At 42.1% G+C, this 15,397-nt stretch overlaps 1 protein-coding gene across 1 annotated transcript; it reads right to left on the bottom strand.

Annotated features, from left to right (window-relative positions):
* Positions 1-1,629: 1,629 nt before the first annotated feature.
* On the bottom strand, positions 1,630-10,882 carry LOC148368366 (uncharacterized). Its single transcript, XM_088330353.1, has 2 exons — positions 10,506-10,882; positions 1,630-4,802 (listed from the first exon to the last, which is right to left on the bottom strand). Exons 1-2 carry the CDS (start codon positions 10,612-10,614, stop codon positions 3,376-3,378), a joined length of 1,536 nt encoding a protein of 511 aa, XP_088186479.1. The 5' UTR covers positions 10,615-10,882; the 3' UTR covers positions 1,630-3,375.
* Between the last annotated feature and the right edge of the window lie 4,515 nt (positions 10,883-15,397).

Below are 15,397 nucleotides of genomic sequence, written 5' to 3'. Positions count from 1 at the left end.
CCACTCCCCTCGTCTCTCTTTTTCTCTCAGTCTTTTTACTTTATTCTCTTTTACTCTTTCTATTTTTCCGTTATTTTTAATTCCTTTAATCCTTTCCTGGATTGATCAATCTTTTTCTCATTGTTTTCTTAAAAAAAAATGCTCTTTTTCATAGACAATGTTTCATTTTAACTTATTCAACCATAAGTCAGCTATTGTTTCACATTTATTAATCATTTGTCAAACGTAACACTAAAAACTCAGTGTGGAATCAATTGTCCTAAAAAACTGCCAACTCGAACTCAATGTCAAAAATTTCTAATTGTCTTTTCATCCCTCTGTAATCATAATCTCTTATTGTTGATTCGATATAAAGCAATACCTACTTGTCACTTATGAATTATCTTGTTGAATCGTATTTATTTTATATTACTATCTTAATCTTTTATTCCGCGGTGATAAACTAACAACACAAGTCTGCTTTGAATCACGCTAGAATCTTGTTGATTGACGTAGTGTTTACAAATCTGAGGAATATTGATACGTTTGGATTGTGAATTATTTTATTTTTAACACAGAAATACTGCTAAAATTGTATTTTGAATCTGCTTTCCAGGAAATAGGTGATTGTGTCTCCAGAGGCAAGGAGAATAAGTAACAGGGAATACCTTTGACTTTATATCAGATAAATTTGTTTGTTCAAAAGGTCGTGAAGGGCATCTTACAAGAACTACACATTAAACAATGGTTCCATGGGTCAATTAGGTACAACCCACTACAGTACTTTCATTTATAGATAAACTCTTCTGCCATAACAAAGACATTAGAGGTATGTTCTAATGAGTTGCTTTTCATTTGGTCATGATACAATTATTTGTTCACGAAATTTGAACTCTTCAACATGATTTATGTGTTAACTTAGTAATCACATGAGTTAGATATTATGATATTCTCAGTGATAGTTTTTAAAAGCAAAGGTAGTCCAATGTTTTTTAATGTGACTGATTTTGAGTTGACTTAAACTAATTTTACATGGGATAGTTGAAAAATACATTGAGAATTGATGCTGTTGTTTTGTAGCAGTATTCTTGCAGAATTTCTGTAGTTGGTCTTTTTAGAATTATAGCCGTACCATATACTATGTCCTTCTCAAGGGCTTGCCTGTTCTGAGTAAAAGACTGTTTTATGAGTATTCCTAGTTTGAGTTCCTGTTTGCCTGTAAGCCTGTTTTTGTTTTGTTTTGTCCCTGGGTGTTGGACAATTTTGCTAAATAAAGTAACTGGTCGTTACGCGATTGAATTCAGGTCCGCTCTGCACTTAACCATTCCTGCAGTAGTATCTTATAATATTTACTAAATAAGATTCTGTAATATTTTCGAAGGCCGATGTATATGCTGTATCACTATCCAGTCATGCACTCATCTTGAAATGTATCGACGACTGTTACCAAAATTTGTTATCACTTATCAGTTTAATTATTCATTTACCTTTATCACGTACCGATCAACCGTCGACGGTCCACGTGTATAATACAGTATGTACGGATAAAGATAAATGAAGGGGGGGTTAGTGCATAGGTCAGATGTTTGGAGTGTTAGGGGTTTTTTCTTTTTTTATTCAATGAAACATGAACAATGAAAGTTAGAGTAATCACAGCAGGCTGACCGCCAGAATTTTATTTTTTATTTTTGATTCACGTAGACTCCGTCCGTGTATTGATTTGTAGTACTTTGCCACTACTCTATTGATTTTTCAATTTTAATTTCCATTTAAAGTGGGAGTATAAAACTCCCAAAGGGGGGATATGTTGTGGTAAATACGCTTGCATATATAGAAATAGATTTGCATACATGTCTACATTAACTTACAATACATTACTTGCTTGTGGGAAAAGGTCGGGGTGACCTCGGTTGAAGATACCGTTACCAGACGATTAGAGTTTACCTTGAAGATACCGTTGCCAGACGGCGTGCAAGGAACGGTCACGTACTCATACGGCGTACACGGGACTGGTCACGTACTCATACGTGATACAGGACCGCCTTTTGGGGTGTATCCAATCGAAGTCGCTGCTACTAGCTTTAAATTCAGTGTCATGTTCAATGCTCTGAGAGAATCTGCAATAAAGCTGTAAATCTCCCTCCGAAGCTGGCCTCTGTCTCCTTATCCACATATGAGAAGGCTTTTCCTAACCAACCGACAAATTCCTCAACACTTTTTGCACTAGTGGCAGTTTTTTTATAGCTTGCCACTCCTTGCACATTTGCTCTCTGCACTATTGTACTTACAGTGTTATTGTTACAGTGTTAATGTTACTGTGTACCTGACTTGTTAACCTGACTGCCCATCTTGCACATCTGGTTAGCTACTCTTCTTGCACTATCGGCACTATGGTAAAATACTATACGAAGCCATAATACAATACAACTTTATTTATATCTGTACATTGAAGGAAACTGTGGGGGTCAGATGTATCGACATTTCGTTCTGTATACACGTGTACTAGAATGACAATAAAGTAGATCTGAATCTGAATCTGAATCTAATTTGGCGGCTTGCTGGAGCAGGGAGGCTGTGGATCGTTCCAATCGCGCCGTTCGCTCTTCCGTGTTAGTATTCAGCTCCTCCATGCGCTCCACTTTTTGCTCCAGCAACACAGTCCTTTCCAAAAGTTCTTTGATGCTTTTCTCAAGCCCTCTGCTCCCTCGTTCTGTTTCTCCTTTGCGCCAGTTTCCTCGACAAGTCTTCCCTCCTTGACTATATTTAATTGAAGTGTTTTTCTCTAATATAAATGACAAATTATCCCCTTTCTCTCTTTTTCTGGTAGGTATTACGTTAGTTTGTAGTGGTTTTTCCAGAGCGACTTTCCTTGCTGCCGTCTACCACATGGCAATCTTATTGTTTCATAATTGTAATTGTTGATAACAACCAAAATTTATGCGGACATACGATGAAATCGATCATCTATCAACAAACATGACACAAATCATTAATCTTTTGAATCCAGATGAAGACTTTGGGGTTTCAAATCTTTATTCTACAGCAGGAGAGTCTGCTCACTTCCTGTGAATGAATGTGGGGTTTTTGATGTGTTGGCAGAGTCACTTGTTGGAAAAAGGTGAGGGGAAATGGTTTTGTGGCAGTTATGTTCCTATAGACGGCCTGTGTGATACTTGGTCAATTAAGCGTTTTTTAAGCTCCCACTGTCAACTAATCTTTCATCACAAACTGAGCAAGAAAAATGCTTCTCGACAGTGTGAGTTAGTTAGTGTAATTTCAAGTTTCTTTGTTGGGAGAATTTTTGACCACAAACTGAGCAGGCAAAAGGCTTCTCACCCGTGCAGTTCCTTGTGTGTTATTTCTAGTGCCATTATGGACACATTTTTCACCACAAAGTCAACAGGTCAAAGGTCTCTCACCGGTGTGGGTTCTAATGTGTATTTTTAAGTTCCCAGTCCGGGTGAAACGTTGACCGCAAACTGAGCAGGAAAAGGGCTTCTCGCCAGTGTGGGTTCTAGTGTGCCTTTTAATGCTCGAATTGTGGATGAAACGTTTTCCACAAATTGGGCAGACAAAAGGCTTCTCGCCAGTGTGGGTTTTACTATGTTTTGTTAAACTCCCATTTTCTGTGAATCTTTTCCCACAAATGGAGCAAGCAAAAGGTTTCTCACCAGAGTGGGTTCTAATGTGTCTCTTTAAGCTTTCACTCACGGTAAAACTCTTACCACAAACTGAGCAGGAAAAAAGCTTCTCGCCAGTGTGGGTTCTCATGTGTTTTTTTAAGCTCCCACTCCGGATGAATCGTTTTCCACAAATTGAGCAAGCAAATGGCTTCTCGCCAGTATGGGTTCTAATGTGTTTTGTTAAACTCCCATTTTCTGTGAATCTTTTACCACAAATTGAGCAAGTGAAAGGCTTTGCACCAGTGTGTGTTCTAATGTGTTTCTTCAAGCTTCCACTCACGGTAAAACTCTTACCACAAATTGAGCAGGTGAAAAGCTTCTCGCCAGTGTGGGTTAGTTGGTGTAATTTCAAGTGTCCACTTCGGGCGAATTTTTTACCGCAAACTGAGCAGGAAAAAGGCTTCTCACCAGAGTGGGTTCTCATGTGTTTTATTAAGTCCCCACTCCGGCTGAATCGTTTTCCACAAATTGAGCAGACAAAAGGCTTCTCGCCACTGTGGGATCTAAAATGTTTTGTTAAACTCCCTTTTTCTGTGAATTGTTTACCACAAACTGAGCAAGCGAAAGGCTTCTCCCCAGTGTGGGTTAGTGTGTGTCTTTTTAAGTCCCCACGCTGGAGGTATCCTTTTCCACAAACTGAACACGAAAAAGGCTTATCCCCAGTGTGGGTTCTAATGTGTTTTGTTAAGTCCCCACTATGTGTGAATGTTACACCACAAACTGAGCAGGCAAAAGAGTTCTCCCCATCCTGGAATATCATATGCAACTTCATATGAGACTTGCGTCGAAACTTTTTCTCACCCTGAGAACACGTGTTACCCCCTTCCGACTGCGAGTCGCTTTCAGGGCTCGCAGAGTGGGACGTGTCGTCGTCATCCGTTTCCACGTGTTGAGGGGAGCTGATGCTTAGAGGCTCCTGCCAACTGTTATTTTCAGGTTGTCCTTGATCTTCGACGGTTGAACGGACCCCGGTCACTAGCAAGACTGGAGAATCGTCCTCCTCTTTAACGCAAACAGGCTCCCCATCTTCTGTCTCTTGCTTAACGTGATAAGGCTTCAGATCTTCCTCCTCCTCCTCAATTTTAACGGCGGGCAACTCTGGTTCCTGCCGCGCAGTAGGAAGACATTCTTGGCTGACGTCTGCAAGACACAAGTCACATTTATTTGTATTGCCCTGAAGATTTCAAAATGGCGGCGCCCTGTATGGCTGCGGCTGCATCTGCTCCCAACAGTTTTTCACATTCTGGTCAAAAACCCCAGTCTTCGACTCAGTTTTTGAGGGCGAACAAAGACAACTCTAACTGCAGATTAATATACGATCGCAGTTTTTTGCTGGATATGCGAACATCCAGAAATCCAGCGCAAATTTCTATGATCACTCTGGAGTGTTTACTTAGCCTCGGAGTGCTACGTCAACAGAACACAGCGGCCTACAAAGCAGCGAGTAAAAGTGGCAAGCGGAAGCGCTGTTACCGGGGAAGGAAACGAGGTTGTCGGGCCGGGCTAACGGCTCGGATGAAGGCTAAACCCTTCAAAACGCCTCTACCATCCATTTTCCTATCCAACGTCCGCTCCCTGGACAACAAACTGGACCATTTACAAGTGGAATTTACATCGAACCGCGAGTTGACGAACTGTTGTGCTTTAATTCTGACGGAGACATGGCTAAACTCATCTATCCCGAATGACGCTGTTAGCATTGTGGGGCTAACTGCTTTCCGCGCTGATAGAAGCGGCGAGCTCACCGGCAAGAGCAGGGGTGGCGGTCTATGCATTTATACCAACAACAATTGGTTTAGAAATGCGAAGATAATCTCGAATCACTGCTCACGAGACTGAACTGCCGTGTACGTGCGCCCCAGCGCTAATACGAAGGAGGCAATGGACGTTCTCTACCGAACTGTGAGTGAACTGCAGCATGCTTACACCGAGTGCATTTTTATTGCGGCGGGGGACTTTAACCAGGCCAATATGAAAACAGTTCTCCCTCATTTCCATCAGCATGTAAACTTTGCTACAAGAGGTAGGAACACATTAGACCTGGCCTACACAAACATCAAAGGTGCATATAAAGCAGCCCCCCGCCCCCACCTTGGCTCATCAGATCACCTTTCTGTTATGCTAATTCCAGCATACAAGCCCCTGCTGACCAGAGAAAAACCTACAGTGAAGCAGGTGAGAGTGTGGTCTGAGGGGGCAATGGAGGCACTGCAGGACTGCTTTGATTGCACTGATTGGGACATGTTTAAATCGGGTGCCACTTACAACAACAAAATAAATATAGATGAGTACGCCATTTCTGTGTCAGCCTACATCAGTAAATGCGCAGAAGACGTCAGCAATACCAAAACTATATGCACCCGTGCCAATCAGAAGCCCTAGATGACTGCTGAGATACGCAAACAACTAAAAGTACGGAACCTTGTCTTTAAATCTGGCGACAAGGAGGCGCTGAGATCAGCGAGGGCTAACCTGAACCGTGCTATCAGACTAGCAAAGCGAACGCACAGTCAAAAAATCCAGGACCGTTTCCTCAGCACAACCAACCCCAGGGATATGTGGAAAGGCATTCAGGCCATCACCAGATACAAGCCAACCACCGCCCCAGTGCATGACACTAGCATGGACTTTCTGAATGACCTCAACAAATTCTTTGGAAGGTTCAAGGCACATAACGGCACCCCTGCAGCGAAAGCGGTTCCAAATCAGGACGAAATGGCACTCCACCTGGACTCAACTGACGTGAGGAAGACCCTGAGAGGGGTCAACACAAGGAAGGCTCCAGGCCCGGACAACATTCCGGGGCAGGTACTTAAGGAGTGCGCCGATCAGCTGGCTTGTGTACTAACAGACATTTTCAACACCTCCCTAGACCAAGCCAAAGTACCATCATGCTTCAAAATTGCCAACATCTTCCCAGTGCCAAAGAAACCCCAGATCTTATCATTCAACGATTACCGGCCCGTTGCACTGACTCCTATCATAATGAAGTGCTTTGAGAGACTGGTTAAAGTGCACATCACCTCCAGTCTCCCCTCCTCATTCAACCCCTTTCAGTTTGCCTACCGGACAAACCGCTCCACCAGGGATGCCATCTCCTCTGCGCTTCACCTGAGCCTGACACACCTAGAGGAGAAGAACACCAATGTGCGGATGCTGTTCCTGGACTTCAGTTCAGCATTCAACACCATCATCCCACAACACCTGGTAGACAAAATGAGACTCCTGGGTTTCAACACCCCCCTGCGGAACTGGCTGCTGGACTTCCTCAGTGACAGACCCCAGTCAGTGCGGATAGGTCAGAACATCTCAGATGTCATCAACCTCAGCACGGGCTCCCCCCAAGGCTGTGTCCTGAGCCCATTGCTGTTCACCTTGATGACACACGACTGCGTCCCTAGGTCCGCCACAAACCACATCGTGAAGTATGCTGACGACACAACAGTGGTGGGCCTAATCAGGGACGACAACGTCCTGGCCTACAGAGCAGTTGGTGGAGCAGTTGGTGGGCTGGTGCAGGGACAACAGCCTGGTCCTGAATGTTGACAAAACTACATAGATCATTGTCAATTTTAGGAAAAACCAGCCCAACATGCCCCACTTTGCATCAACAACAAGGCTGTGGAGGTTGTCAGCAGTATCAAGTTCCTAGGGGTGCACATTACAAACAAACTCACCTGGTCCGTGAACACTGCATCACTGGTTAAGAGGGAACAGCAGCGCCTGTACTTCCTGCGGAGGATGAGGAGAGCCCACCTGCCCCCACCCTCCCTCATCACATTCTACAGGGGCACCATAGAGAGTATCCTGACCAGCTGTATCTCTGTGTGGTGTGGAGGCTCCGGCGCTACCGACTGGGGTAGTGTGAGGAGGGTAACGAGGACAGCAGTGAAAATAATCGGGACTACACTTCCCCCCATTCAGGACGTTGGCCAGAAGCGCTGCCTATCCCGTGCTAAGGACATTATCGGGGACCCCTCTCACCCCCATCATGGACTGTTCACTCTGCTAGCCTCTGGGAAGAGGTACTGCAGTGTGCGGTGCAGGACCACCAGGTTCCGAAATAGTCTAGTCCCCCTGGCCATCAGACTGTTAAATGGTCAATCTAACATATAGTTAACTTAAATCTAAACGGCTGCTAATCTGACTTTTTGCACTACTGGCAGTTCTTTATAGCTTGCCACTCCTTGCACATTTGCTCTCTGCACTATTGTACTTACAGCATTATTGTTACAGTGTTATTGTTACTGTTTATCTGACTTGTTAACCTGACTGCCCATTTTGCACATCTGGTTAGCTACTCCTCTTGCACTATCGGCACTATGGTAAAATACTATACGTAGCCATTATACAATACAACTTTTATTTATATCTGTACTTTCGAGGAAACTGTGCGGGTCAGATGTATCGACATTTCGTTCTGTATACACGTGTACTAAAGTGACAATAAAGTAGATCTGAATCTGAAACTCGTTCAGTGCCATATAATATGTTTTCAGAAGCTTGTCCCTGAGTGCCAAAATGTAAAAAAATGCTAAAGGCTTAGGCGCTGCTGACCACTAAGTATTAAGCCTCTGGGAATTAAATCATCACTAGATGAGAGGAGTAGCTTTGATCAGATGCCGTGTTTTGTTCCTGTTTACTCCATATTACTCTGTATGGCGGTGAGTTGCCGTCGGCGTATATGCTAAGTACACACAGTGTGACGAGAAAAGCAAAGATATAAGTACGCTTTAAATCTTTATTCTTTTTTTAAAAAAATGACAAAAGGCATTCGTTGAGATGACGTTTCGTAGGACCCTACAGTCACCACAAGGACCTGAATCATGTGATCCGGCACCCGAGACATCAGGGGCTGAGAATTTTTGCAAAGTCGTGCATAAGTTTAGTGTTCTTGCAATCAAATGTTATTTTTCAAGCAAAGTGCCCTATTGTTTATGGAAAGTATTGTTTAAATATTCTGGGTATCGAAAATATAGATATAAAAAAAAAGTGTGGAGGCGAAACTTCTGCTTGAAAACTTCTTACATCGTTTTGCAAGGAGCCATTTTTCTCAGAAGTTTTTCGGGAAACAAGTATTTTCAAAAAAATTGGCAATGTCATCAAATCTGTTGGTTGCTGACCCCTGGTGTAAGGCGTAAAGGAGAGGCGAGCCGTTTCTTTTGAAACGAATGTGGAATAGGAAAGCTCGATGCGGTTGAGAAAATGGTCGGAACGCTTTTTTTCACCCACTTTCTACAACAGAGGTGGAACTCGCCTAGCGTTTCCATATGTAAGTTAAGCTTATCTTTATTTTATGATTATTATCATTTTATGAAATGTTTATTTTTTTGCACAAATCAATACAGCTTACTTACATTAACCGTAAACATACAAAATATAGCACCAGAGCAACTTACCAACAAATTCAACTTACGAACAATCGTCCGTAAGTAGGGCAGCGTCGGTATATAGAAGAGACCGGCTACAGTTGTAACATTTTGTTTACTCCCTGTCCATTTTATGATATTTTATGCTAGTCCTCTCAAACTGTTATACATGGTATACTAATTCAGTTTTTTTTTCCAAGTAGACATCTATGGTCGAGTGCTGAGTAGCTCCAAAAGTCTGTGTTACAACTGTACCCGGTACAGAACTCTTCATTTGATAGACGAAAAGAAGCGCATTGGATTCAAGTAGAGTCACATTTATTTATATAGCCCTTAATCACCAAAAATGTCTCAAAGGACTGCACAACCTACACATAACTCTAGCTGTAACTAGCCCCAATCCTATTCCGGACCACTCAATTTAATTTGAGACCCTAACGAGGAGCCTATCCCTTAGTTTTTCTAGACCTAGCCTCAATCCTATTTTGGATCCTTAAAATAAGTTTAAAACCCTGATTTGAAGCCCATTGCCTAACCTGGAACCCAACCTGTTATGCCAAGAAATGCAGCCCTGCTAAGAATTGCATCCCGTAGCTACTATAACCACTTTGACTTCGTTTTATCTGACTTTTATATCACTTTTTGGGAATGTAATGGCGAACATATATTTCCATAATTATCCATATTGTTAGAATATGATACAGTGAAATTGTGAATGTGTTTAATTGCTGTTAAAAGTGTCAATAAAATTGTTCAAACCAAAAAATGCACGTCACGTTTATGTTGCCTTTTTCTACTCAAATCGCTTGTTTTGAAACTGTTATGCACTCTACCATAAAGCTTATTATGCTGAAATGAACTGTCAAATCATCAACAGATAAACGGGAGACGTTTACGTTACCTGCTCAAAAGTGATTTATATACGGTGTGCATTACCGTTTGATTACATTCACAACAAATACAATTACGTAATGGTTTAAGTTGTATTAAATTTCCAACAAATGCAAGACGAAGTGGTTTTGGTTATATGTTCGGCATTACATTCCCGAAAATTGATGTAAAATTGAGATAAAATGAGGTTATAGTAGCTACGGGATGCAAATCTCGGCAGGGACGCATTTCTCGGCATCACACCGGCCACCCCCCACTGGTAACGCCCCTGATGCCGAAGATGTCTACCTATCTATCTACCTTGGTCATATCCCTCAAGAGGGGTGACCGACAGCTAGACAAACACATACAATAACAAAAAAAAATAAAAGGAAAAAAAATGTTTGGACCATGGCCAACCCAATTGCCCGAACACCAAAACAAGTTAGGATCCTCGGCACCTATGTTGGTCATGCTTTCGTCCCTCCAGATTTCCCCTGCCGCATCATACGGGTGCCCAGCCCATCCTTAAGAACGCGTCCACAATCCCACTATCCTTTCACAACACATCGTCAAGGATGTAGCAGAAGCGAAAATGACGGACCTGCCCCGAGCTGCTTGGAAAAGGCGTCTGGTAATCGACGTTCTCGCTCGGTCTCTTCTTTGGTTCCCCGAAGCTTCTCTTGAAAAGATCCTTCCCCACTGGAGCACATTTTCTCCAAGTTTGAACAAAAAAACGCTCCAATTTGGGATTAAAAAGGACAAACCTTCGGAAAGGACTGCAAAGTGATACTTCTATCGAATTTACGTTGTTTTAAGTTGAATATAGGACAATTTATCGTTCGGCAGCCATGACACCTTCTCTTTCGAAACCCCACCGCAATGGATTGTGGGACACAGATACAAATAGAGGACTAGATAGGTCGGCGTGCTCTAGCAGCCGGCTAACCTGCATGCCTACCCAGCGGCCATTTTGGTCGGGGCAACTTCGCGCAATGGAAGTACATTGAAAATAAAAATCACAACCTGCTCATTTCATTCATATTTTCCGTTTTTTTTTTCACATTTTCATTTTGATGGTTTTGACAAGATATATTTTATGGAGGGCAACGATTTTTAGTTCAATTAATTTTTAAGTTTGTTTATTCTGGAATAATTTTCCTGTCTGTTTTAAATTCATATATTTTTATGTATTTATTAAAAAGAAAGTGTATTCAATATATATTAATCCTGTTCAAAGGTGTGGTTTGAGTTTTGGCCTTCTGTATAATTGAATTTGACACCCCTGATCTATACGGACACTTCAGTACAAGTCAGAGTACCAATTCCCTTTAACTAAGTGTTTGTTTATTTATTTATTTATCTCATCTCATTAGCCGTACCGCTTATCCTCATTAGGGTCGCAGGGTGGCTGGACCCATCCCAGCCATCTCCAGGCAGTGGGCAGGGGACACCCTGAACTGGTTGCCAGCCAATCGCAGGGCACACAGGGACAGACAACTCATTCGCTCATTCAAACCTAGGGACAATTTGGACCGGCCAATTCACCTGAAATGCATGTTTTTTGGAACGTGGGAGGAAACCGGAGCGCACGGAGGAAACCCACGTAAGCACGGGGAGAACATACAAACTCCGCACATGAAGTCTGGAGCTGGATTTGAACCCACGACAGGTTCCCATGACTTGAACTGTGCCGCACAAGCGCTAACCACTGCGCCGCCGTGCTGCCCTTATTTATTCATCCATCTAAATATTTTTATATATGGATGATTTTTTTTGCTTTTTTGCTTTGTATATATAACGGTAATTCATTTACTTTGATTTGGAAAAAAAAACAATAAAAAGGATAAAAAAAAGTTATGCCAGTTCTTCTTATAGTCTCAAAATGTCCTCCTAACACTGATTTTGAATTTGAAATTTGAAATAGATCTTTCTCAGCGTTTAATATACAGTGTTAAAATTTAACTTCCATAATGGTTTATAAATAGATAGATAGATAGATAGATAGATAGATAGATAGATAGATAGATAGATAGATAGATAGATAGATAGATAGATAGATAGATAGATAGATAGATAGATAGATAGATAGATACTTTAGTCATCCTCTAAGGGAAATTCACATTTCCAGCAGCATCCCTGAGCTGAGAACAATACAATAATAAAGCCAAAAGAATACAATATACAAATACCCAGTGTGACGTGCAAATGCCCACTTTAGCATGTTATATAGAGTAACTAAATAGTGCTACACAGAATACATAATGCAGTAAGATTCGGTAATATCCAATGTAGGTGGTGTGGTTTAATGTGGGCCTTTACTCTGCCGGGTGGAGTTAAAGAGCCTCATGGCATGAGGAAGAAAAGATCTCTTCAGTCTGTCCGTAGTACAAGACAGTGATAGCAGTCTGTCGCTGAAACTGCTCTTCTGTCCGGAGATAATGCTGTGAAGCGGATGCGATGGATTGTCCATGATTGACCTCAGCTTTTTCAGTGCCTGTCTAAATTGTTGTTTTAATAACGTTTTTTTCAAGGAATCTTTTTTTCAGTTTCTTAAATGTTTTCAGTCTAATTTGCCGTGATGTTGATTCAAGTCAAGTCAAGTCATTTTTATTTGTATAGCCCTAAATCACGAAGAGTCTCAAAGGGCTTCACAGATTGTTACACTATATTACACAAACTATTTTCAACCGACAAGAGGGGTAGGTTATTCGTATGCAATGGAGTAGAAGTGAGTTTTAAGTTTAGATTTAAACATTTCCACTGAGGTTGCAGATCGAATCTCAGGGGGAAGAGCATTCCACAGCACCGGTGCCCGGATGGAGAACGCTCTCGAACCAGCAGAAGACTTCTTTGCTCTCGGGATCATCAGAAGACCAGCACTCTCAGATCGTAGGCTTCGGACCGGGACATAGTGGCAGATCAGATCTGAAAGATAAGAGGGAGCAAGTCCATGTATGATTTTGTACAATACTAAGAGAACTTTGAAGTCACATCTTTGGCTAACTGGGAGCCAATGCAGGTTAGCCATAATCGGTGTTATGTGATCGTACTTTTTTGTCCTAGTTAAAAGCCTCGCTGCGGCATTTTGTACTAGCTGAAGAGACTTGATTCTGGACTTCGGGAGACCGGAGAGTAGTGCATTGCAGTAATCGAGACGGGAGGTAACAAATGCATGAATTATTGTTTCCGCATCAGACTGAGACAGTATTGAACGGATTTTAGCAATGTTGCGAAGATGGAAGAAGGCAGTTCTAGTAATTTGCTTTACGTGCATCTCAAAGGATAGATCAGGGTCAAATATGACACCTAAATTTTTAACTGAGTCACTCTGTGTGATGTGACATTTGTCAATGTTCACAGCAGTTTTTGCGAATAAGTCCCGGCATTTAGAAGGACCAATGACTAACATTTCGGTCTTTTCAGAGTTAAGACGCAAGAAATTGAGTGACATCCACTCTTTTATCTCAGTGAGACAGGCCTCCAAATTTCCACAGTTTAGTGTGGAAGATTCCTCCAACGGAAGATAGAGTTGAGTGTCGTCTGCGTAGCAGTGGAAGCTGATATTGTACTTGCGAATAATATCACCTAATGGAAGCATGTAAATGTTGAAAAGTAGGGGGCCGAGCACTGAACCCTGCGGAACACCGCAGGTAACATTAAAGGGCTCAGATGTCGTTTCACCATATTTAACACAGTGCGTCCTATCTGAGAGGTAAGATTTGAACCACGAGAGGACGGCTCCTGAGAGACCAATCCATTTTTCCAACCGTTCTAGTAGGATATTGTGGCGCACTGTGTCAAAAGCAGCACTAAGATCCAGCAGCAGCAAAAGTGATGAAGCGCCAGAATCCATTGACATTAGGAGATCATTTGTTACCTTGATCAGAGCTGTCTCAGTAGAGTGGTTAGCCCTGAATCCTGATTGCATGGATTCAAAAAGGTTATTCTCCGATATGAAAGCATTCAGCTGCTGTGCCACTACTCTTTCGAGTACTTTAGAGAGGAAAGGTAGGTTTGACACAGGTCTGTAATTACTTAATATTTCTGGATCAAGGTTGGGTCGTTTCAGTGTGGGTTTAATAACGGCGGACTTAAAAGCTGCTGGAACTACACCTGAGGAGAGTGATGTATTTATAATATTTAGAACTGAAGGCCCAAGGACGCTAAAAAGACTTTTAATAAGTGAACCTGGGAGAGGGTCGAACTGGCAAGTTGTCGGTTTGGCCGCATTCACCACTTGTTTGAGATCATCAAGTGACAGTTCACTAAAACCGGCCATTTTCCCAGGGCAGCCACCCTGTCGTGCATCTGTAAATTTCAGTCCTTTAATACGTGTGGTACTAACAATATCTTTTGCAATTTCTTCCTGTATGCATTGAATCTTCTTAGTGAAGAAGACCATTAAGTCCTGAGCAGAGTGTGTCGAACTGTCTGCGATAGCCTGTTGCCTTGTAAGCGATGCTACAGTGTCAAAAAGGGCTTTGGGGTTGTTCTTTTGAGACGCAATCACCTTCGAAAGGTAGGCCGATTTTGCAGAGGCAAGGGCCGCTTTATACTTTAACAAGCTGTCACACCAGGTTTGATGGAAAACCTCAAGCTTGGTAGCGCGCCATTTTCTCTCCCATTTCCTGCATTCTTTTTTAAGGGCTCTAGTTTCATCAGTAAACCAAGGTGTGCGTCTTTTAGGACGTGATTTTAGTTTTATGGGCGCTATTGAATCCAGCACACTAGTCAGGGTGGTATTGAACTCATTCATGAGTGAGTCAATCGAGCCATTGTATTTAGGAAAGGACGCAACTGCTCCAGGAAGGAGTTCAAAGAGCTCAGAAACTGTGCCAGTGTTTATATTGCGTCCGCTAAATCCCTCAGCTTTATTAAGTCTACATTTAGTTAGCACCTCAAATGTCACTAAATAATGATCAGAGATAACAGTAGTACACGGTAGAACCATAATGTTTGAGGTTAAAACTCCTCGAGTCAGAATCAAGTCTAGCGTGTTCCCATTTTTATGGGTTGGCAAGTCAACCAGTTGAGTAAAACCAAATGCATCAATTAGAGAACTAAACGCAATAGTAAGTGAACTGTGTGGGGAGTTCATATGAATGTTAAAGTCTCCCATAATTATAATTTTGTCTGCATAGGTTACTAGTTCAGACAAAAGTTCAGCAAATTCGTCTAAGAAAGTTGTGTATGGCCCAGGTGCACGATAGATAGTTATTACATCAATTGACAATTGAGGGGACCGCATCACAAGAGCCTCAAACGTTTTGTAATTATTAGAGGTACGTGTATTAAATTTGAGCGATTTTTCAGAGATTAGCGCAACACCACCACCTCTTTTCAGCGTGCGTGCTATATGACTATTCTCGTAGTCTGGGGGAGAGGCATAATTTAGCGCTAAGTGCTCATCCGGGCGTAACCACGTTTCACAAAGACCCATACAGTTAAGTTTATAATCACGAATAATGTTATCAACAAGTAAAGCTTTTGGAG

This window comes from Urocampus carinirostris, chromosome 3, assembly GCF_059441175.1.
Source record: "Urocampus carinirostris isolate Australia breed hairy pipefish chromosome 3, RoL_Ucar_1.0, whole genome shotgun sequence".
Taxonomy (NCBI): Eukaryota; Metazoa; Chordata; class Actinopteri; order Syngnathiformes; family Syngnathidae; genus Urocampus; species Urocampus carinirostris.
Note: the sequence above shows the minus strand (reverse complement) of the source record. Positions and strands in the feature narration are given on the sequence as shown.

What these genes read in the sequence shown, in the direction of transcription:
- LOC148368366 (XM_088330353.1), bottom strand. Translation starts at nt 10,614, where the DNA reads ATGTGCTCCAGTGGGGAAGGATCTTTTCAAGAGAAGCTTCGGGGAACC. An exon ending in TTCCAAGCAGCTCGGGGCAG is followed by an intron (nt 4,803 to 10,505) that starts GTCCGTCATTTT and finishes TGTGTCTTGCAG; the next exon opens with ACGTCAGCCAAGAATGTCTT.